The 23653-nt window shown below is 48.9% G+C and overlaps 1 protein-coding gene across 2 annotated transcripts in view; it reads right to left on the bottom strand.

Annotated features, from left to right (window-relative positions):
• The window catches only part of hmcn2 (hemicentin 2), a 46214-nt gene that overhangs the window by 5286 nt on the left and 17275 nt on the right, over positions 1–23653 (bottom strand). The window contains exons 23-67 of one of the 2 annotated variants that reach the window (XM_041242727.1): positions 22797–22924; positions 22338–22583; positions 21859–21942; positions 21132–21323; positions 19699–19829; positions 19062–19209; positions 18581–18707; positions 18036–18193; positions 17667–17945; positions 17201–17346; positions 16687–16837; positions 15972–16205; positions 15371–15484; positions 14662–14849; positions 14434–14530; positions 13780–13941; positions 13450–13563; positions 12941–13137; positions 12730–12811; positions 12507–12638; positions 11912–12055; positions 11175–11334; positions 10646–10770; positions 10249–10432; positions 9910–10007; positions 9364–9642; positions 8728–8918; positions 8198–8279; positions 7936–8072; positions 7461–7602; positions 7235–7376; positions 6716–6843; positions 6368–6524; positions 6059–6180; positions 5084–5248; positions 4293–4400; positions 4070–4204; positions 3821–3955; positions 3251–3520; positions 2616–2806; positions 2297–2378; positions 1802–1972; positions 1236–1388; positions 892–1029; positions 485–606 (exon numbers count right to left, since the gene is read on the bottom strand). In XM_041242727.1, coding sequence (XP_041098661.1) covers positions 485–606; positions 892–1029; positions 1236–1388; positions 1802–1972; positions 2297–2378; positions 2616–2806; positions 3251–3520; positions 3821–3955; positions 4070–4204; positions 4293–4400; positions 5084–5248; positions 6059–6180; positions 6368–6524; positions 6716–6843; positions 7235–7376; positions 7461–7602; positions 7936–8072; positions 8198–8279; positions 8728–8918; positions 9364–9642; positions 9910–10007; positions 10249–10432; positions 10646–10770; positions 11175–11334; positions 11912–12055; positions 12507–12638; positions 12730–12811; positions 12941–13137; positions 13450–13563; positions 13780–13941; positions 14434–14530; positions 14662–14849; positions 15371–15484; positions 15972–16205; positions 16687–16837; positions 17201–17346; positions 17667–17945; positions 18036–18193; positions 18581–18707; positions 19062–19209; positions 19699–19829; positions 21132–21323; positions 21859–21942; positions 22338–22583; positions 22797–22924 — 6871 coding nt within the window. The remainder of the gene's footprint in view (positions 1–484; positions 607–891; positions 1030–1235; positions 1389–1801; positions 1973–2296; positions 2379–2615; positions 2807–3250; positions 3521–3820; positions 3956–4069; positions 4205–4292; positions 4401–5083; positions 5249–6058; positions 6181–6367; positions 6525–6715; positions 6844–7234; positions 7377–7460; positions 7603–7935; positions 8073–8197; positions 8280–8727; positions 8919–9363; positions 9643–9909; positions 10008–10248; positions 10433–10645; positions 10771–11174; positions 11335–11911; positions 12056–12506; positions 12639–12729; positions 12812–12940; positions 13138–13449; positions 13564–13779; positions 13942–14433; positions 14531–14661; positions 14850–15370; positions 15485–15971; positions 16206–16686; positions 16838–17200; positions 17347–17666; positions 17946–18035; positions 18194–18580; positions 18708–19061; positions 19210–19698; positions 19830–21131; positions 21324–21858; positions 21943–22337; positions 22584–22796; positions 22925–23653) is intronic. The other variant, XM_041242728.1, reaches the window with a different exon arrangement.

Raw genomic sequence — 23653 nt, 5'->3', positions numbered from 1 at the left:
AGGGGAACACAGGAACCAGAAACTAGCAGCAGCATAAAGAGGCAATAATTACAGCTGACCCTGTCTCTCCTATTGTACAAGAGTGTGGAGAAGTGGAGCGCCAATGAGAAGACACTCATGAGAGGACTGCCTGTAGAAGGATTTTGCAGATTTTATTTGCACTTTGAATCAGGAGAAGCCCGTATTTATCCCGCCACCTCCCTGTAGATTTCCCTCTCTTAGGAACCCACCTAACACCACTCCCTGTGCAGCGACGAAAGGGGTTTAAAGTTTCAGGTGGGGTCCTAATACCTGTTGCACAGGAAGTGAATCTAGTGTGAGGTAAGGAACTGTTTTTCAAAGTCTTGGTTGTGTTTTGTAGCTGTTGTTCCACTGCCTCACAGGGATTGTCTCATCAACAAAGCAGGCAAACATTCTGATAGTAACATTCTCAGTGTCAGTGTTTAAGTGTTTAAGTGGGTCAGTGTTCGACCCCTGGACTGACCTGCAGGGCTAGCTGGGCTCCGGCCATGGTTTTAGGGATGAAGCCATTCATGACAATGTCCACCAGAAGCACGCCCTCGGCGTCCAGCCCTCGGGCCACGTGGGTCAGCCTCAGGACTTCACCTGCACACCCACACGTTTCACATGAAACATTTGAAACAATATAAAACTAGAAAGATGCTTCCGCCACGAACAGTAACGGAACTGCTCTGCGCTTTCCTGACACTAAGTTCTTTTTATTTCCTACCAATGAAAATGTCATGAAATGCAAAAAATCAAACTGCAATAAATTTACAATTCTGCGCGCTCTGAGAGAAAGCTGACGATATCAGAAAATAACAGACATGCTAACACCAAAAAACAGTCGCAGCTCCCCAAGCTCAATGCATTGCAGCTGTAGAGACTCACCTGTCCCAAACTCTACCTGGGACTCCTGCCGGAACACTCCTTGGGTCAGGGAGAAGCCGTTTCTGGACGTCCCAGTCTGAAAGGCCGTGGTCCAGTAGATAGGGGCGAACACAGTGACCAGCAATCGCATCAGGGGGCCTAAGACATACAGGTAGGGTTAAAACTGCTAAATCACCTGCGGTTTTGTTACTGTATTTTTAACACATATATATATATATATATATTTATTCACTGTATCAGTGTGCTCAGCAGCTTGGTACAGTTCTGATTGAATGTGGGTGTTGCTTGGTAACGCTGGCCAGGTCCAGGGGGATGGATCGGGCTCTCAGTGCACCGATGCTCACCTACGGTATGGGGGATGTTCTCAATGCTTGCCCGCACAGTGCTGCTCCCCTCCTCCTCGCTCTCTGTGACATTGGCATCGAGGAACGCCACCCCGAACTCTCTCTCGTTGATCATGCCGATCACACTGCCTCTCGCTCTCAGGGGAACGGCGTCTATTTCAAACAGAGAGAGGAGTGAGAGGCGCAACCTGGTTTATAAACATCTACCCACACAGCTGCAGCCATTTTCAAACATCATCATAATAATAATAATAATAAAAGTGAAAGCAGTAATTGCTCTGAGGATAGCGTGCACTCGTTATTGTACTATTACTACGAGTTTGTTTACTCAAATCACATCAAATCAGGCCAATGTGTGTTTGCCATTAAGCTCATAGATTTACTGATAGTCAGTGGGAGTGTGTTTGATGGGAACAGTTGCTTATGAAGCTGTAGACACATTTTCAGACCAATCCAACTAGGTGTTCAGAAGCTATAAGTTTGAAGGAATTCACGCTTGATCCTGCTGGCTTCCGGACTCCAGTAGCTGAGTTGTGTGTTAGCGAGTGTGCTTGTGTGTCGTTTACCAGGGCAGCGTGCAGTCTGGCAGCTCCTCGAGTCCCTGTCCCGCCCTTCACACGGCCCGCCCCCATTGCCTGGCGCAGGGTTGTTGCACAATCTGATTCGCTCCTGGACCCCCCGTCCGCAGGTGACACTGCATGGGCCCCATTCCATCCAATTAGAATAACCTCCAGGAACTGCAGAAGTTGAACAGGTCAGTTTTCCAAATGCTTTACAATGGCAGACCCGCCTGACATGCAAGGCATCTGTTTCCCCCAAAACATGCAGTTGCTGTAACAGCACACAGCAATGCATTGTTAAGACCTGAACAGCCTTTATCATTTTCCATCTCGTTCCGTTCACATCCACTTCACGTTTTACAGGTACTGAGAGTAAAGCAGCCTTATCTAGCAGAACAATTGACAACAATCTGCCTTTCTTATCACGATTTGCAAGACGACTGTGTTACATAGTTTAAATATTTCTAAGTGCGTTGCCCTTTTAAGAACCAGTGCACTTACCCTGCACGGTCAGTGTGACTGTCCTCTCCACCACCCCTGCCTCGCTTTCTGCAACACACCGGTACTCTCCTGCGTCCACGCTCTGGAACACAAAGGGTTAAGGGCTCACAGGACAGGCACAATCAGAACAGGCTGATATAATTTGAGGGATAATTTAGTAAAATACTAGCTATAACAATATCAACTGCTTAAAATGTGAATATGCTAATTAGCTATTGTGGTTTATCATGACATCAGAAGCCCTCAGTGGAATTGAAGCCTTACTGAAGTATGTTCGTGTCGTATGTATTCATATTGCATGTATTCCTCGTGTTGTTACCCCAGTGTTGTAGATGGCCAGGGAGCCGTTGCGCAGCTGCTGTAGCCGATGGGCGCTGCTCAGCGGTTGCCCGTCTTTGTGCCAGCGCAGTGTGGGGACGGGGTCTCCTCGCACCGCACAGTTCAGCATGCTTGTCCCTCCCTGGGGCTCCGTCAGTGTGGCATGGGACGTCCCGTCCAGGACTGGGGGCTCTGGGGGTGACAGGGGTAGCAGGCACATTGAAGGCTTCAAGGAGATCCATTCATAGCTGTATAAATGTGTACATAGTTTAACATGTGTTTCTGTCTGTATGCTTGTTTAGGTATTGAAGGATGTTTATATATATATATATCACAGGTGAATGTGTTAGTCTAAATGTTTGTTCATAGCTTCTTAAAGATTTTTTTTAATAGAACTAATGCTTGCTTGTTTGAAGTTAAGTCTGTAAGACTGACTGTTTTGTCTAGTTGGGGCTCTGCTTTCAGCAATGAAGGATTTACTTGATGCTTTACAGTGCAGGCTGCAGAGCTCAATGCAAGCTATCAGTGAGATAAAGATAAAACGTAAAGAGTAAGGAAGGACTTTATGATAAGAAGTGCTAATAACATTCTCTCCAGTTTTAATCTGAAGCCTGCCCCAGGAGTGTTGGCACTCACGGTGTACAGTGAGTCTGAGCTCCAGGCTGGCGCTGCCGGCAGGGTTCCTGGCACTGCAGGTGTACCTCCCCGCATCCTGGCGCTCGCTCTGATCGATCTGGAGCGTCCCGTTAGAGAAGAGCCTGAGCCGGGCACTGCCCACGACGGGGCGCCCGTCCTTCAGCCAGCTGACCTCCGGCCGGGGCTGACCCTCTGCCTCACAGGCCAGCGTGGCCGGCTGTCCAAGGATCACCGTGCGCTCCAGGGAGGGGGCTTTCAGGACAGGAGGGACTGGGGAGGGACACAGGCCACTCTGTTACTGACACTTTTCAATGGACTGCTGTGTTAATTTGAACCTACGTTGATCAATCTGTAATTGCCCTTTAAGAACTGGATGTGTGAGTACTATAAAAGGATAGCACCCACTATCCTTCCCTTTTCAAACTCATCCAGCTAGCTGCCCCATGCCTTATATATTGACTGTATGGTAGGCATGATCTGCCTACTTTATTTCCTAACAGTTCTTGATAAAGTGTTTCAGGTTCCAGCAGTGAGTTGGTCGTTACTTGGTGGACACTAATTGCCTCTCACCTTGCACAATAAGCTGGGTCTTGCCCAGAGCCGTTCCCGCTTCATTCTGAGCCACACACAGGTAGACACCAGCATCCCCTGCTGTCACCCGGGAGAACTGCAGGGCTCCACCGGGGCGTACCGTCAGCCTAGATCCTGCGAGACAAAGAGAGATAATTCAAGCGCTAACCAATCGATCAATTCCTAACAACGGGTCCACATACATCGTTCATGCAAGCGAGCACCAATAGAATGCCACCGCGCGCTCACCCGTTGCCACGGGGACGCCCTCTCGTTGCCAGGTGATGGAGGGCCGGGGGAAGCCCCCCACCTCGCAGGGAAGAACAATCCCATGATGCAACACCACCTCCACGGCCTCCGCCATCGGCCTCACCACTGGGGGCTCTGAAAGAGACACGCGCTGTGATTGGGGTTTCTGAGTTCTGCAGCTCATCATGGACAGTGAAGACATTCCTGCAGCGGTCTGACGTACCCTGGACGGCGAGCGTCATGTGTTTATAAGCCATGCCAGCCACGTTGCGAGCGAAGCACGTGTATCTCCCAGCATGGCTCGGGACAGCAGCAGTGATTTCGAGAGTCCCTGACCAGGAGGGCAAGAATTAACAGTTTAGTGCAGTCACTCTCATTGGACAAACACTGCAGTAAAATCACTCTCATTGGATAAACACTTTAGTAAAATCACTCTCGTTGGATAAACACTTTAGTAAAGTCACTCTCATTGGACAAACACTGCAGTAAAATCACTCTCATTGGATAAACACTTTAGTAAAGTCACTCTCATTAGACAAACACTGCAGTAAAGTCACTCTCATTGGATAAACACTTTAGTAAAATCACTCTCGTTGGATAAACACTTTAGTAAAGTCACTCTCATTGGACAAACACTGCAGTAAAATCACTCTCGTTGGATAAACACTTTAGTAAAGTCACTCTCATTGGACAAACACTTTAGTAGTCACTCATTGGACTTGCCCCCAGAGCAGTCTGCAATTGTATTACATCGCTAGTGAGAAGAGGATACACCGAGATGATTAACTCTTTACTGCCCTGGGTATGTCTCCAAACTCATTTTATGCCTATTTTCTCAATGTCAAATATATTGGACACTGGGCAGCAAAGGGTTGAAAGCGGACACCTGGAACTGAAGACGGAATTTTAGTTAAGTTTTATAAACTATTTAGTTCTATTAAATAGATTCCATCGTCGGAATGTAAAGTAACCTTGACCAGTGGTAGCGGTACTAACTGAACACCCCCATGTTACCTGTGGGCAGGACCCTGTAGCTGCCCCCTCTGTTGCCCAGCTTGGCTCCACCCTTTGTCCAGCTGACCTCGGGCTCCGGCTGGCCAGTGGCGTGGCAGGAGAGGACGGCGGGGGACATCGCAGTGACCGTGACGTCAGAGGAGTCGTCCACGATGGACGGAGGGACTGCGGAACGAGAGAGAAGGGAAGGGAGGACAGAATGATGGTGTGATGAGTCAAAGGGATTTCGGTCTGTGATTCGGCCTCCCGACAGTAGATGGCATCAAACCAACTCGGGACTTCCCTTACCAAGATCTCGTGACCATGGCAAAAGTCATCTTTTGAGGGGCGGCACCTTGGTGAGGGGCGGAAGTACGAGTATGTAAATTCCAGCCACTGGAGTCAAGTGAAGGATAAGGACACTTGTCAGCTGGGGATTGGTGTTCCACTGACTACAGAGGCGGGACATTATATACTAAAGGGAACGTACTACTGTGTTCGGGGTTGGTCCGAAAGTAAAATAGGAGGAGTAACGGGTGGAGGGAGAGACTAGTTTGGTGCAGCGGGATTTAAAAAAAAAAAAACACTAACATTTCTTTTGTCTTTTTTTTGTTTATGTATGGTTTACCACGAAGACGATAAAAGACGAGTTATCACGATCTGTTTTGGATTTCACCCCTGCACTCCTTCCCTCACACCATTTTGTTTTCTTTTGTTATTTAATTATTTTGTTGTGTATAGATAATAAAAATAAATTATTTTATTTCTGTACTAAATTACTGTCTGGACATTCCATTTAATACACTCTCGCCTCACAGATGGAGACAACACTGACGACAGCAACCTTCTCAACTAGATACTCTCTAAAGAGGAGAAAGCCTAACAAACAGTCAATCCAAAGGTAAAGTTTAAAATCCCGATTAACACTGGGTCACTTATTCAGTTACTCGATGTGTTAATGAGCAAACTGTGAAAATCAGGCACAGCCAGCCTCACCTTGGACTGTGACCTTGATCACCCTGCGCTCCTCTCCAGCCTCATTGGTTGCCGTGCACTCAAACTGACCCGCATCCTGATTGGTCGGAGAGGTAATGACCAGGGAGCCTGAGGACAGAAGCCTGGGAAAGCAAAGGGGGAAAAAAAGGATCACTATTCATAAAACTGATCCCTTGTAAAAGTATACCACAGTAAATCTGCACAGTACTTTTGCAGTGCTCCTATTCTCTACTGTCCCAATGGCTTCTCTGGTGATTATGGAATTCATATTGTCATGTACACTGTACTGTCCTCGTGCCAGCGGGTTACCTGTACGCACTCCACTGGAGGTCAAAGTTCAGGGGTACCCCATTCTTCGTCCAGGTGATCTGGGGTCGGGGGATGCCGGTGGTCTCACAGTTGAGGGACGCCCGGACACTGGCCGTCACGGTCACATTGACCGGTCCGGCATGGATCGAGGGAGCAACTGGACAGAGAGAGATGATAGAGCCACAAGGAGAAAACAAATGAAACTGAGTCCAGAGTTTCTAATTATTGAGGTTTACTTCAAAATGTACATTATTCATGGTCTCTGTGCTTATATGTGTAATATTTTGCTTGTTTCGTGTTCATGCCAATAAAACAGCACTGAATTTAATTGATTCCTTTCTTCTTTACCATGAACCACCAGATCAATCCCGCGATCTTCCGAGCCAGCTGGATTGGAAGCTGTGCAGTGATATCTCCCTGCATCTGAGATCTGCACTGCCCGGATTCGCAAAGAGCCATCGGACAGGAACTCAAACCTGGACACAGACCAACAGCACACGCCTTAAACCCTAAATCATTGCGGCTGGGATACATTCACATATATAGTTATGAGTTAATTATTACTAATTGGTCATTTAGCAGATGCTTTTATACACAGGCACTTACTATAGGACATACAGTGAGGCAGGATTGAACTGGCAACAGCCCCTTTCTTTAACCACTGGACTACCAAGCCTCTGGCTGGGGAGTGTGAATGGCTCTGTGATGTTCACAATGACACATAATTTCTCAGAACCTCCCTATATGAAACGGAGCGCTCTTCAGAGCAACATTACACTGTGGTTTGATAGTAGGAGGTTTCTACGTCCCATAGAGACGACACTGCAGCTAGCTTGGTTACCAGGGGACGTCCTGTCTTCCTCTCACCTGTGCTCATGGGATATCGGGCTGCCATCTTTCCTCCATGTGACCGTGGGGGAGGGAGATCCTTCCACCTCACAGGGTAGCAGAGCTGGCTGATTGACATTCACCACGACCAATGAGGAGCCAGCCTTTATCACCGGTGCAACTGCACCATGCAGGAAAACAGGGAGTTAGACTGTGAAGACGGTATTCACACGAGAGACACGCACGCACACAGACACACACTGACCGTGCACAGAGACGAGGAACACCAGGCTGCTGCTCCCCGCGATGTTGGTGGCCACGCAGCTGTACTGACCGCTGTCCGAGGGACTGACCTCCTGGATCTCCAGAAACTGACCGCCCGCAAGGCTTTGGACACGAGCGTCCATCTGCATGCAAGCACAGGGTCATCAACAGACAGGTCACCGTCCATCCATCCACAGTCAGGTAGACTGGTGATCACGGAGCACGGCACAAATCCAAACAGAATTATAGCAAGGTATTCTTTCAAGGGTCCTGTGTAAATAGAGACACTCTTGGGACAGAGGTTACCAAGCTATGCTGTTGCTGCTCATTCACTGGGTCCCTTTAAGACCCTGCTTGACGAAGTTTTCAGATCAATCTGCCAACAGGAACCGAGCATTGATGTTTCGAATGGCCTCCTCCCGTTCGCATATTTTCTTAGGTTCTTTTATACTTGCCTGCCTGACATCTTCACTCACCTGCAGGGCGATATCATCCTTAAACCACTGAATGGCTGGTGAGGGATCAGTGTCAGACTGGCACTCCAGGGTAAGCTGTCCGTTTGCCAGCGCAGTGATGGAGTTGGAATCACTGGAGCCCAGGATATTAGGAGGAACTAAGACAGAGAAAGGGGGTGGAATCAGCTCCCAACAGTCAGTATTAGCATGATATGTGCAAAGGACAAAAACAGGACTACTTTTCAAACATGGGCTAATTTCCAAGAAAGAGGCTGACTGTTACCTTGAATTTGGACCCAGTGGTTTCTCCCATCCTCCCCAGCTTCGCTGCTGGCCAGACAGGTGTAGAGACCGGCGTCCTCAACCTGAGGAGAAACAAGAGGCAAGTCTAACCGGTCAGTACAGATTACGCTATGGCACTGCCCCCCCTAGAGGGAGCCAGAGACAGGGCAAGCAGGTTACTGGGTGTGATTTCAACTCCACGTGGCACAGCCTGTATAAAACTACTAAGGTTGTTTTAAAACATAGTACCACAGAATATTATATTATGGTTTCAGAATATGATCAATGTGTCTTTTTGGTTCAACTCTAGAGCATTACGATGATCTAAGTGCTGCCATAGTTTTGAGGGTTAAAAACTGGACCAATGACAGAGACTTGCACACACTTTTAGAAACCGCTGTTATCACTGCAGTCCCCTTCACTTAACGATTTAAACAAGCGCGGCATTTAGACCTGACACGGACCAATTGAAGACCTCTGTATAAGCTGCAGCAACAAGGGCCACAAAACCCCTTTCCTGAAGGCCTGTACCTGCACCCTCTGGATCCTCAGCAGCTCCCCCTGTCTGTGGAGGACCCCGTCTCGCTCCAGGCGGCTCCCGTCTTTCAGCCAGCTAATTCGGGCAGGCGGGGTTCCGATGGCGGTGCACTCCAGCTCCAGGGGGCTGTGGAGGGCGACGGACACTTCTTGTGGAGAGCCACTGGGGGAGATCTTGGGAGGTTCTGACATCAGAAATCAGTGTGTTAGGGTACAGGAGGATTTGTGTGATTCACAAGACGGACACACCTCGGCTCAACAGTGCTGTAATCAGGTGGGTGCTCAAGCCATCAACTAGAGCACTGACTACAGTTCACTGGCAACAGAGTAGGTGCCTCTGCCCAAATGAAATTAGTTACTGTGAACGAGATAGTTTGGAGACAACCGGACATATTAGGAGAGCTTTAACTATTTCAAGAATATCTGTTTTAAAGAATTAAATAAAAGTTCAAATAGATCCCACTGTGTTTTTGGTGTTTTTTTTTTTCTCTCAGAAGGAAATGCACTCTGACGATTTAGAATAAGTTTCACAGTCTAGCCCAGTTTATCTGTATATCTTCTGACGATGGATAAACTCCATTAAGAACCCCTCTCCCCAGCGCGGGGAGTGCTCTAGTCTCGGTGGCTTACCCAGCACAGTGAGATTGAAATGCTTGGTGCTGCGGCCCGCCTGGTTGGCAGCGATGCAGGCGTACAGCCCGGAGTCCGGCAGGGAGACCGCGGAGAGGTGCAGCCGGGTCTCGTGCCCGTCGGAGATCAGGTTCCGGTGCAGAGACAGGGACTGGCTGTCCTTGAACCAGGACAGACTGGGCGGGGGCACGCCGCGGGCCTCGCAGGTAAACGTCACCGAAGAGCCACTCACCACCGTCACCTGCTCCGGGGGCTCTGTGTGCTCCACTGTGGGGGGGACTGAGAGAGGAGGAGGGGGGGAGAGGATCCAGGGTGAGGTGGGGGAACAGTGTTGACAGAAAGGGGGGAGGACGAGAGGGGGCACAGGGGTCAGAGAGAAATGGGTTACTAGGACAGAAGTAATAATTCCGATGAAGGGAAAAAACAATTCAACACGTGGAAAACAAGATGGAAACGATTGTCTACGATTGACTTTGTGTTTAACAAATCGGTTTTTAAAGTTGCAGATCCACATGTAATGGGGACCCAGTTCAGGGCTGCACCTACCTTGCACCTGCAGGCTGTAGCTGAGCTCTGCTGCCCCAGCCCGGCTCCTCGCCACACAGGTGTAGACCCCCGAGTCAGAGATCTGAGCCTGGGAGAGCCTGGGAACACAAGACAGGAGAGACCTTCCATTAGACAAGCACACCTTCACATCATAGACCTTGAAAGTGGCTATCTATTCCAAAAACGGGGCTTGAAGCTAGGTAAATTAATCATTAACCTACCTATTCTAGTTTGGAAGAAGAAGAAACAATGTGAGAATCCTATATATTGATCCTGAAACATTCACTTTGCACTGAGTTTATATAACTGGGTGATCTGGGTGAGGAGAGGGGCACAGACCTGAGAAGCGTGCCCGCAGAGAGGAGCTGTGTCCGGGGGGAGAGGTGCAGGGGCAGCCCGTTCTTCAGCCAGCTGATCTGTGGAAGGGGGGTCCCTGTGGCCCGGCACTCGAGGCTGACCGATCCACCCTGGACTGCGGTAACCTCTGCTGGTTCTGCAGGGACACTGCCCACTGAAGGGGGCACTGCAGCACACAGCGAACTCAGCATCACATTCAAAAAACACTGACAGGCATAGGACAGGCAATGAGAAGCCCTGGGAAACAGATCGGTTTTGCGCACAAGGATATTTTGGAATTTTATAATCAGAGTGCAGAGCGGTAAAGAGTCTGCAGATTAACCACAGTGTTGGACAGACAGACAGACAGACAGATAGACAGGCAGGCAGGCACACTCACCCAGCACAGTGAGGGTGTAGATCTTGGTCTCCTGGCCAGCGCTGTTCTCAGCCAGGCAGCTGTACATCCCGGAGTCTGCAGGACGGAGATCCAGGATCCTGAGTGAGCCCCCATCCTGGGACAGCCTGAGGGGAAACGGGATGGGACAGGGTGGGGGGGGTGGCTCGTTACCATAATAATTAGCAATGTGAATTAACACCAGCAGGAAGCTCCTTTTTATAAAATGAATCTCATATATTTGTGCTTTTCAATATTCTTCAACCAATTCAGCCCATCTTCTAGAGCGCTTCTCTTGCACTGCAGCCCAGTTTAGTCTTCCATTGCAATAAAGCCCAACATCTATAATCTTAGACTTCCTAATGTTATTTTAGGAAAGGTAGTCCAAGACTCCCTCATCTTACAACAAGCACAACGTTTCCCTTCTGGACCAGTTGTGAAATTGTATATTTTGGTTGGCAAAACAGGGCGACAGTGGTGTGAAGACCCTGATAAAGCTATAAGAATGCAGTGGGGGGTCTGCAGTACTCACTGGAGGTGCTGGGGGTCAGTCAGATCCAGGGGAGCCCCATCTTTCAGCCAGGTCACTTCTGGTTTGGGGGAGCCCCTCACCAGGCACTCCAAGGTCACATCCTTGCTGGCTGCCGCGCTGAGATCTGTGGCCAGGCTGGAGCCCATGATGCTGGGGGGCACTGCAGACCAGAGAACAATCACACTGGGTCTTTCCAGCTGACCGTATATTCAATGTGCTGCAAAGCTAGGAGCCTTCCATCACTTTAAAATACTCAAACACAAACCAGCAGACCAACGTTTCAGCTAGTGGCATCTGCAGTGTACTGTACACTGACAAAAGAGCTAGTCAAAGACTTTGCCTCATTATCCAATAACAGGGATGTCCATTCCTGGTCCTGGAGGGCAATTCCACTCCAGGTTTAACAGGCAAAATTATATAATTAACTACTTTAGGGTTCAACTAAACACTTTAAAACAGGGTTGGAACAAAGACCTGGAGCAGAAAGGCCAACTTCGGCGACCCCTGCCCTATACTATACATTATAATAAGTTATATACAGTAAGAACAATTGAACAGCATAACTAATCCTAATGTGATGTCATCTCCGTCTGGTACAAGCCCACTGATACAGACTGTAGTTTCCCTGAGGTTTGACCCGAACTGGAGTTTAGAACCAGAACTGAAGAAATCTTTGCATTGACCGCTGGCATTGCACAAGCACAAACGAGAGGTGGGCAGATGTGTGTGAAAGGTACCTTGCACAGCGAGAGTGTAGCGCCGCCGTGCCTCTCCCTCCGCGTTCCTGGCCAGGCAGGTGTAGGTGCCAGCGTGGGAGAGCTGCACAGGGCCCAGCTCCAGCTGGCTGCCCCCAGACATCCCGCGCCACTCCACATTGCTCTCTGAGAAGCACAGGAAACACAGCTTGAGCAGCCTGCTTTCTTAACAATGGGGATAGACTTCGCTGTGTCAGCCTCGGGGATATAATAACACCGAACATCAATAGAAACCTCTAGGCTGTTATTGAACAAAGGCAAACATGTATCTACTTGATTTAGGTTGTCTGCTTGAGTTGTTTCTACACTTTGCTCTCATGGATGAACACGAGCAGCAGACTAATCTCAAGGAATTCTGTAAGTGCTACATTCTGGTGAATTGAAATGATTCTAATGTACAAATCAATATAAAAACTATGGGGAAACTTTAAAGACTAAAGGATTCTCTTTAACAGTGCTTTGATAAATGAGAAAAACTTCTAACCCTCTTGGAAACAGTTAAAAAAAAAGATGACATGAACTGTAATTAATCCCTCTTGAGCCATGGACAAAACCCATTGTCATACTCTGCTCTTACCAATGGGGGCGCCATCCTTCAGCCAGGTGATGCTGGGGGGCGGGACCCCTGTGGCCTCGCAGAGGAGGGTGACGGGAGTGCCCAGGGTTCGATTAAGGCTCTGCTGGAAGGGCTCGTCGACGGCAGGAGGGACTGGGGGAAAAAACAACAGCGTGAGAAAAGTGTGGCCCGCCAGGGATGAGCGTGCGCCATGAAGCGTGAGTGTGAAAGAGAAGGCTCTCACCGCGCACGGTCAGCCGGAAGGTCCTGTCCACTTGTCCAGCGAGATTGGAGACCTTGCAGGTGTAGAGTCCACTGTCCACAACCTGGAGATGTCAACCAGCAGCAGGCGTGAGAAGAGGTTCGAGGATCGTGGAGGCAGAGCTCATGAGAATAAGCAGGATTGCGACTAGATAGACAGAAAGGTAGAGACAGACAGAGGTAGACAGAGGTACCTGCACTTCCTGGATCTCTAGCCCGTGCTGTGATGTATGCAGCCCATTCCCTGGCTCCAGTTGGAGCCCGTTCTTGTACCAAGTGACTTCGGGTTCGGGCACACCCTCTGCTTCACAGTGTAGGGTGATCGAGGCTCCGGCACTGGGATTCAGAACGTCCTGCTCAGGGCTGGGGCGGGGTTTCAGGGTGGGCGGGGCTGCAATGGGAGGGGCAAGAGGAACGACTAGAGAAGAGCGGTCTCTTCAATAAGAAGGCTCTACCTTTAAGACTGGTCACTATACGTCATGACAAACTTTTAAGCTGGGCACTGAAAGTATATACAGCGACGCCACCTGCTGGATATGCAACACGTGGCGGTTCTGTGAATATAATTGAAAACTGGAAAAGGACCGTGCTGATCATGGGAAGCACACAGTCCCCTCTGCTCACAACCTGGCAGGTTCTGCCTTTCTTTCGGATTGCTCCACACCTCCCTCGCGCCGAGTCTCCCTCGTGGGTGCAGTCTCACCGTAAACGCTGAGCTCGATGTGTTTCTGGTCTTGTCCCGCCGGGTTTATCGCGGTGCAGTCGTACCAGCCCGCATCGGAGAGCCTTGCTCTGGAGATCTGGAGCATCTGACCACCTGGGGAGCAGGAAACAGCCAGACTGAAAACACAGGGGAATAAAAAACACAGCGGCACGGCACTGGCGACACACACAAACACACACGATCAGAGTTTGATTACACTGGATGAGGTGGGGAAGGGATTTTCCTGTATAACCAATGCACAAACACAAGCAGTATATCTGATCCTGTATTCAATGTTTTTCTGAAAGGCTGGAGAAGCCCGCACAGTACCTGGTAGGATGTGCATGCCCGCGCTGAACTCCAGGGGGCGCCCTTCTCTGGACCATGTGATCTCGGGGGAGGGGTACGCCTGTACATCACACATCAGAGAGACCATGTGACCCTCCAGAACACTGGCTTTATCCGGGTTCAATCCCACGATCCACGGCGGAACTGGGAAAGGGAACAAAAGGGTATATAAAACGAACCATATCCCACAAGACTTTCCTCCAGTCTCTAATTAACTCCTGTCATTTGAAGGAGGTAAAACACTGCCTAATTTTACAAGCCTAGACCGAAACGACCAAGCTATATATTCCAAGCGCCCTTCAGCCCTCTCAAGGTGCATTTTTCTTTCTAATTTTGTAACACGAACATGAGTTCGTTCTTCTTTCAAAAACAGGAGTTCACTAACAAGATAGAGGACATGCTTTGAAAACAGGGCCCAGTACATCTGGGATGGAGATCAGGCTTCCATAGCATAGCAGTTTGAGCTTGTTCTCTCTTCGCCTAGCTAAGCTGACAATGTGACTCAAACTGCTGTGCAATGGAAGGTCCTGGGAACTACAACCAGCAGCAGGCAAGTCTATGATATGATCTGCTTTGCAATGGGAGGCTTACTGCAATCCCTTGCATAAAGCACAGCGTGTGGGTTTGACAGCTCACCTTGCACCGTCATGCTGTACAGCCTCTCCTCGGAGCCCACCTTGTTTTCTGCCAGACACACGTATGCAGCCGTGTCAGCCAGCTGCACTCCGGTTATCTGGAAAGCAATCCCAATCAAAACACCACCTTCGTTGTTTTTAAACAGTGCCTTTCATTTCAAACCCAAAGTGCCTTATTCCCTGCGGCTCCTCTCCCTGCTTTGGACCTCGTGGACCTCCCGCCCCTCACCTGAAGCAGCATGCCCTCCTCCAGGATCTGGTGTCTGGGGCTGTTGTAGAGAGGCAGGCCATCCTTGAGCCAGGAGATCGCCGGCGCTGGGCTCCCGGAGACCCTGCACCTCAGCTGGGCAGTGCTGTTCACGACGACCCCTACCTCCTCCACAAACTCCCCCGCCTCGTCGTGGATCACCGGGGGCACTGAGTTAAAAGGAAACAGCGACTAAACAGCTGGCCAGGGCTCAGGAAATCAAACAGACAGGTCAGGTATCACACCGAAGTGAGGCTTCAACTTGTAATAAAACTTGGTATCTAAGCAACACACTCGGAATGACAGCAAACGTCATAAAAAGATAATTATTATTATTTTTTTTTACTATAATCAGCACGTATTTTAAGATGTAAAGGAATATATTCAGCATGCTCTTTTTCCAGTAGAAATCTATTACAGAAGCTATAAACCCTAACCAAATAAAATGACTAACTGCTAACCACAGTATGCTTGTATATCCTACTGCTAGAAAACATCTGTGCTTTTCACATAATGTGCAGCCCTCTTTATAGCAGCAGCAGATCTCTGATAAGCAGTGCTTTACTGAGCGTTAAGAAAGACCTGTAAGAGAATAGGATTTCTGAGCTGTTTATTGGGCTGGTGCTGAAGCTCAGTCACTGGGTCACTTCCCAGTTCAGCGATGAGGCCCCAGTCTACGCGGGTGACCTACCCAGCACCACCAGCTCATAGTGCATCCTGTCCTCGCCGGCCTCGTTCACCGCCTGGCACGTGTATCTGCCAGCGTCCTCCACTCGCACGCTGGGGATCTGCAGGACGTGCCCCCCTGGAGAGAGAGATAGAGGAGGTCAGAACAGGGCTGATGAGCAATAGTGAGAGCACAGCAGCAGCATCGGGCAGCACAATGCATTTATAGCATTTGACCACCTGAGGGAAATTCTCAAAACTTCTCAAAGCTATCAGCTCCAAACTAACACCAATTCCAATTCTATTACGAGTAATGAAACAACTGCAGGCTAATCACAAGCCCCTAAATTAAATGTCTCAGTATCACTGTTTTTTAACCTTATCGGGTGCATTTTTACTATCTGAAAAAAAGAGATCTCTGATATTCTATCCCATTCACTAAACAACTGCATTTTATTATTATTTTAAGAGATCTCTGATATTCTATCCCATTCACTAAACAACTGCATTTTATTATTGCAACTCATTGCAGGTGCAAGTGCAAGAATTGGCCACTTGTGGCGCTGTGTGCTATACAAAAAAAGGGATGTATTCCATGCACTTCCCCGCTCTGCCCCGCCCCTCACCCGGCAGCAGCCGCACGCGGTCGGTGTTGGAGAGCTCCTTGCCGTCGTGGTGCCAGCTCAGGCGCGGTGGAGGGATGGCGTTGCTCTCGCAGGACAGGGACACCGGGCTGCTGAGCACCACCTCGCGCAGATCTGTCATCTCCTCCTCCCCCTTCTCCCCCTCCTCCTCCTCCTCCTGCTCTCCCAGCTCCCAGGCTGCCGGCCTGCCGTTCACCCGCTGGAACACCGGGGGCACTGTGGAGCAGACAGACATCACTCAATACAGCAGCCCTTCAGAAACACAGTGCGCCCGTCTCATTCCGTGATTCCAATATTCACCTACTGGGGTGATTCACAGTTAGTGTCATGCACTTTACTGTAAAAGGGCCCTTCAATAATTGACTGATTTTGATATTTTTTTGATGTGTGAGTCGAATAACGCACTACTCACGAGTCATATGTCGTTGGATTTTAATGATAAAGACGCCAAAATTCAAAAATCATGCAGCAGCTTCGAGCATGAAACAGTCACTCAATGCAAGAAGAATGCTCGTTGCATAAAATAATATTCTCAGGTTGCAAACATATAGTGGCACGCAGAAAGTTTCATTCATTTACGATTGCCTTTTAGTTTAGGATGTGTTCGTGACCATCAAGAAGAAACATCTGTCCCTGTGAATTTACGGGACATTGTTTTATAAAAGAATAGAAAGAGAGTGAAGCATGGGACTCTGACCTTGAATGCTGACGTGGAAGTCCCTCCTGTCCTCCCCCGCCGCGTTGGTCGCCACGCAGGTGTAGCGCCCCTCATCAGAGAGCCGTGCGTTCTCCATCCTCAAGGACCGCCCGTCATCCTCGATATGAACACCGGGGGCGCTCTGCACGCGCTGAACCGCAACAGAAACACAGCCGGGATTTCAAAACGGAGCAGACTCAATTCGGTAAGGGTTCAGGGCACTCACAGGCACACCCCGAGCACGGCTGCTTTAGCAAAGGAGGAAATAACTCCTGCTAGCATTCTCTAGACACTTAAAACAAACTCGATTGAGTGTCGCTATGAAACATATAGAGGGGTCTATCTAACGATCTGAACAGCAGTGGGTCTAAACACCACCGTTGTTTAAATCACAAATAAATACAGCCGTTTGAATCAATTCAAAAGAGTCAAGTGCCTTGTGATGCTGAGCACGGGATCAGCCCAGTAAAAGATGGGATGCCACGGTGCCTCGAGACGCAGGCCTGGCTCTCACCTGGCCCTCCTTGTACCACTGCGTGGTGGGCGCTGGGAAGGCTCTGGACTGGCAGGACAGGGAGAGCGAGGAATGGATCAGCACCTTCACCTCCCTGGAACCGAGACCCAGCTCCCCCGACTCGTCCCCCTCGATCTGGGGAGGGACTGAGAGAAGAGAGACGCGATGAAACCCCGGCGAGCCCCAGGTGAGAATGCAAGGGAGATGATCTCCATTCAGCAGGGATGGAAATTAGACTTGCACAGCAGTTTGAGCCATTACTGTTTTTACCAGGAGTTTAATAAGACGCACCTGAGTTTCTTACCTATACATCATGGCCGATCATTCTCGTAGTAAAACCTGGCATGGGTGAAACTGCTATGCAATCGAAGTCTTTTTTTTCCCATTCTTGCCAAAATCAAATGGTTCATAACTAAAGATAAACTAAGATACTGCTGTGAGCTCCCCCCTGCCCTGCCCTGCTTACCCAGCACCCTCAGTGAGTAGCTCCTCTCAGAGGACCCCGCGGAGTTGGAGGCGCGGCAGGTGTAGAGTCCTGCGTCGTCGCCCCGGACAGCACCCAGCAGCAGAGCCCGCCCCCCGTCACCGTAGCTCACCCGAGCGTTCGACGCGATTGGACGGCCCTCCTTCAGCCAGGTGATGCTGGGGGCGGGCATTCCCTGGGCCTCGCAGGAGAGGACTGTGGGATTGCCCTGCACCGCCGACACCTCTGACCTCTCTCCGTCTCCGCGGATACTGGGAGGGGCTGGGGGTCAGAGTTTGATTAGAATCCGTGTTGGGGTTAATCGACCTTTTTCAGTTCTTGGTTCTTTTGAGTGAATGTCAGGCTGGTTACCGTGCACAGTGAGTCTGAAGTCCCTGGCCTGCCTTCCAGCCGCGTTGATGGCCAGACACTGGTACTGGCCCTGGTCCCTCAGTCGGGCCGATTTCACCTTCATCACCTGACCCTGCTCGGAGAACAGCACGTGGGGGTCACCCTGGCTGGACAGCACCCTGCGGAGAGGGGGTGAGGGGCAGAAAGAGAGCGAGATCAAACCAGGAGAATGGGCAACATGGGCATTTCCAGTCTCGAATGAAGAGAAAAACACAAATATAAGCAAACTACCTAGTCATATAATCCCTAGAGCTACAGTATGCCAGTACTAACACTAATGCTTTACATTACCATGGATCTTTCTCCATGCAAAAAACAGGACTCTTATTGTAAATTCTACATTAAAAATGACAGATTGGATCAATTATCTTAGACACAGAGAGATGGGCACATACACCTGGAATAGCCTGCAAATTGATAACCAGCTGGTTCCCCTTTAGTGATTAGGTTGCCATTTAGAGGGGACACTGCCACGCCCCATCCTGCCCGCTAGCTTTCACACTCACTCTCCATCCTTGCTCCACTCGATGAGGGGAAGGGGATGCCCGCTGACCCTACAGTGGAACTCCACTTCCTGGCCGATTGTCACAGACAAATCCTGAGTGCCTCCCGTCCTGGAGATCACCGGAGGAGCTGGGGAGAGAGGGGGGGGTGGGGTGGGGGGTGGCGTTGAGTCAAGTATCCCAGGATCATCAAAGGCTAAACAGATAACACTGGAGCCCAGGAGCTGCAATTGTATGTTATTCCTAGTCGTTATTCTACTGGAGCAGCCCAGTAACAAGGAGTTGATCTTGACTTTGCATAACGTTCTGTGTCTGGACTCATCATGACTCACGATAAGAGGCTGACAATGTAGTTGTTTTTTTTGGACGTGTTATCACAGTGTTTGCTTGTGCACACGCTGGGGTGAATGGGGCACTGGAGCAAAGGCTCTGGAGGTACTCCTCCAACGGGGCTCTTGAAAACCTTCTCCGTGCCGACCCGCACCTTGCACCCTCACGTGGAAGCGCCTCTCTGCTTCCCCGGCCTTGCTGGCAGCTCTGCAGGAGTACTGCCCCACGTCTTCCAATCGGACCCTGAGGATTCGGAGAGTCCCACCCCCATTCCGTATCCAAATCCCAGAGGAGTCCGGAATCTGGAGACAAAGTAAAGGAATTCCTAATATATATATGTCCCTGTGTGTGTTATATAAAGGGTAAAGCCCTACAACTCACCCAAGCTGTCATTCTTGATGCTTCATAGATGATGTAAGGTATACCATTACATGAACTTTACAAAGTTCGTATTTTTCCCGAGGTTACATTCTGACCAAATTTATTGCGGGGTTTAAAATTTTCCAATCTATAACGTAACATAACTGGAGGAACCCCGGTCAGAAGGCTGTTCAGAAATCTGAAAGAACGTGTGCAGAAAGGACAGGAGACAGCTAGAGGACCGTGTACATGGATAGAGGACCTGGTTGTAAAGAGATTTTCTTGGAGGGCAGAAAATGTATAAATAGGATCTGTGATTTATAAAACGTATGAGGAACAAACTGCTGTGATGTGCATTTCCACTAGGTGGCAGTGTGTTGCCAGCGCTGGCTTGTTTGATTGGCCTGGCAGGAATAAGAGCGGAGTCTTACTGCTTGGCCGTCCTTGAGCCAGGTGATGTCTGGGGAAGGGGTCCCCGAGGCCTCGCAGCCCAGGGTCAGGGACTGGTGGAGGGAGGCGGTCCGGTTCAAGGGCTGCCCATCCTCCTGGATCTCTGGGGGGACTGACAGAGGATAAACATGTAAAACAATACTGTAGAAACCACCAGAAACGCTGCAGTTTCATAAAGTACCCTGCGGAATATACTATAGTGTAATATAGGAGACTACAGTGCTGTTGGACAGAGGGGAGGGAAAAGGGGGAGAGAAAGAGAAGAGAGACAGAGAGGAGGAGGAGAAGGAGGAGGAGGGGGAGGGGGGAGGAGGAAAGCGAACAGAAATGAAAGAGAAATGGGGTCAAGACCTACCTATACTAAGTGAAAGACCTGCTTCATTAAAACTACTGAAGCAACGGTTAATTTAAACTGCAAAACATACTTCACTGTGCATTGAGACTCGCTCACAGAGCGGGCAGCTCATCTACCATTCTTTTAATGTTGATTATATGAAGCAGTTTTCAGTGATCTGTTTTTATAAACAGGCAGAAGGGAGTGAGGAGAGAAACTGGAACGGAGGAGGGATAGAGAAGAGGAGAACAGAAAGTTCAAAGAGATTGTAAAAAGAGCAAGGCAGCTGAAACGAGGAAGCAGTAAAATAAAAGATAGCAATTAAAGAGAGAGGGAGGAGTGGAGAGAGAGAGAGAGAGAGAGAGAGAGAGAGAGAGAGAGAGAGAGAGAGAGAGTTTTTTCTCACAAAAAACAGATTCCTTCCTCACTGTTCAAAGCAAGCCTATTTTTGACCCCAGTCCTACACAGTGACCTCACCAGAAACTAGCTTCAGGACTTCATCACTCACTCACTTCAAACTAGCACCTTGTGTTCTTCTAGTAAAAAATAACCTGCCAGAACTTGCTAGATTGAATTCCACAGCTTTCCAGTGGATCTGTGAGAATGAGCATTCACACACTGCCTGTAGATTTACCAGTACAGGCAAGGAAGTGCATTTACTTTACTTTTCATGCCTTATTAGAATAAGATTGCCTCCTAGTGGAACAGATGAGTGCAGTTAAAGTTATACCAGGCTTCAATAAGAGTTTATCCACAATTAAGCTCAATTAGACCCCAGGAATGAAGCCAGTGTCTTAGATGTGACTGTGGAAATGCAATGGAACAAACCGCTATCCAATGGGATGTGTTCTTTGACGGCAGTAAAATTATAAATTTGCCAGGTGAAAAATTGCTTAAATTAACTGAATTAGCTTTTAGCTGAATGAGGGACAATATTTGTTGAGATTGTATTGCCAATAGATGATGAATTAAAATAAAATTGTACCCAAACTTGCTCTGCATACATTTGCCACCGAATGCAATGATAGTGATGATAGCCCCCCCCTTCCCGCCCCCCCATCACTGAAACAAGGGTCTCACCGTTCACACTCAGCCTGCTTCTCCTCTCAGCAGACCCTGCCTCATTGGTTGCTATGCATTTGTACTCTCCGCTGTGACTGGTCTTGGCTGAGCCAATCACGAGGGATCCGTCCTCCCGAGTGGAGAGTCCTGATTGGCTGTCGGAGAGCTCCAGTCCGTTTTTAAACCAGCGCACTGCAGGGGTGGGTGAACCTGTAGGGAGAGAGCGGGGCAAAAGAGAGTCAGAAAGGCAGTGAGCCAATGAGGAAGCTCTATTACACTGTGATGCCTATCAGCAAACGCATGCATCTATGTGTGAAAAAAAACACCTGCTTCTCTTCGTTTACAGATAGATGCATACCAGGGATGGAAATAAGGCTCCCATTGCACAGCAGATTCACCCATTCCAGGTTTTACTATAAGCTGGATCAGCTGCAGTGTACAGGTAACAAGCTCACATCTTACTAAACTCATAGTAAAAACAAGAATGGATCAAACTGCTATGCAATGGGAGTCTTATTGCCATCCCTGCATATACTCTTATTTTCACTCATGAGAAGTGGGTTGGAGTGGAATTGGGTATTTCAAATTGGGGAGAATAAGAGAGGGGGGATTATATATATATATATATAGAGAGAGAGAGAGAGAGAGAGAGAAAGAAATATAATTACACTGATTTATAAATCGCTTCCTGCAGCCTTCTCTCAAACCCGAGCCCAGTACTGAGCCTGCATTGCCACACACCTACCTTGCACAGGACAGGGGAGAGTCACCCTGTTCTTCGCCAGCTCCTCTACGATGACATCACCAGCATCGGCAAAGGACGGGGGCTCTGTCAGTATAAAGGGTTGCCTCATCAGTGAAGGGTCCGCTGAATCAGAACAGCTTTCCTAATTCACTCCACTATACTGCGTGCGTTCCCCCACACTGACCATCCAGGGTTTGAGCACCGAAGTAAAACACATTAACAGCAGTGAACGCACAAGCCTGAAGCCTCATGCAAGCATTTATAATCTAGGAGTTTCTTAAATGTATCAGCATAAGGCTAGGAAGGCTTTTTCAAGGTGGCCTCCTGACTCAGTAACCACTGATAAGGGCGCCCCTCAAACACTGGCTTCTTCTAAGCCGTACCTTCTAATCTATGAATGTGTTATTCAAAGTCAGTCAGTAACTGCCTGGAGTTATTATTGGACATTTTCAGAAAGCAATACCAGGGTACACACTTACCCAAGACCTCCAGTGTCACCTCCAGGACCTCCTGTCCGGCGCTATTGAGCGCCACACAGCGATATTCCCCTGCGCTCGAGCGCACGACTTCTCTGATAATCAGGGACCCCCCCTCCCCCACGGGGGCCCCGTTCCGGAACCAGCTGATCTGAGGGGCGGGCTCTCCATAGGCCTTACATGGCAGAGTGAACTTCTGACCAATCACAGCCTTCAGGAGGCGGGGCACTGGCTGGATTCTGGGCGGAACTGAAACCAAGGGAGTGGTCAAACAAAGGGGTCTTTATAACAATATAAAGACTGCAGATTGTGGTCCTAGCACTGAATAAGGGAGTGTAAACAGGAGCTCAAGGGGACTGTATATAGAAGTGACCTTAAAGCAGTAACACGTTTCACTGTATGTAACCAAAACAATAAACCTTTCAAATGTACGCAGGAATATAAGCAGACCCTTGTTCCTACCTCGAACATGCAGTCTGTAGGTGAGGCTGGTCTTCCCGGCAGGGTTGAGCGCAGAGCATTTATACTCAGCGCTGTCGGTCACTCTGGAATCACTGACCCTCAGAGACCCAGAGGACAGGACAGTGAACCTGAGGAAACAAGACAGGTCCCGTGACTAATTACCTGCACAGAAATACACAACAGAGGCGTGCCGATAATCATACTGGGAATTGCTTTTAAGAAGTCTTTATCGGCAGGTATTAAATAAATCCAGAAGGATGCCAGATCTCTGAAGAGATGTTGCATGTTGAAAGGTGGTTGTGATGGTGGTCCTAGGCTCTCGTTCCCCATGGTTGTATCTCCACCAGCCCCTGGCACACAGTGTCTAAGTGCTCTAGGGGAGAGCTGGGGTGTTGGGTTTCAAGTCCTGGCAGCCCCATTGCATCCCCCTGCTTACTGCTCTCCAGAGGAGCCACTGCAAAACAAGCCAGGACTCGAAAGAGGAAAACAGATGGCAAGAAGGAAAATATACTGCTAGGGAGGCGAAGAGGGTCAAAGCTTAATGAGGTATTATAATTCAACTGCAGAGCAGACTGTGAACTGTGTCATCCATAACTATAAAACACAGCATCGTCGTCAACTTAGAAATACGGACAAAAAACTACTTTGTAAAAATTCAGTGCCAGATGTTTCAATTAGAATTCTTTCTCAACTGTGTTGCACAGGGATAGATAGATAGATAGATAGATAGATAGATAGATAGATAGATAGATAGATAGATAGATAGATAGATAGATAGAGGCTGTGCAAAGAATAGCATTGGGGATGTGCATCAAGTTATTCAGGAAAAACCTAAATATAAGATAATACCCATAGAA

This window comes from Polyodon spathula, unplaced genomic scaffold, assembly GCF_017654505.1.
Source record: "Polyodon spathula isolate WHYD16114869_AA unplaced genomic scaffold, ASM1765450v1 scaffolds_1422, whole genome shotgun sequence".
Taxonomy (NCBI): Eukaryota; Metazoa; Chordata; class Actinopteri; order Acipenseriformes; family Polyodontidae; genus Polyodon; species Polyodon spathula.
This window is presented reverse-complemented; position numbering and strand designations above follow the sequence as displayed.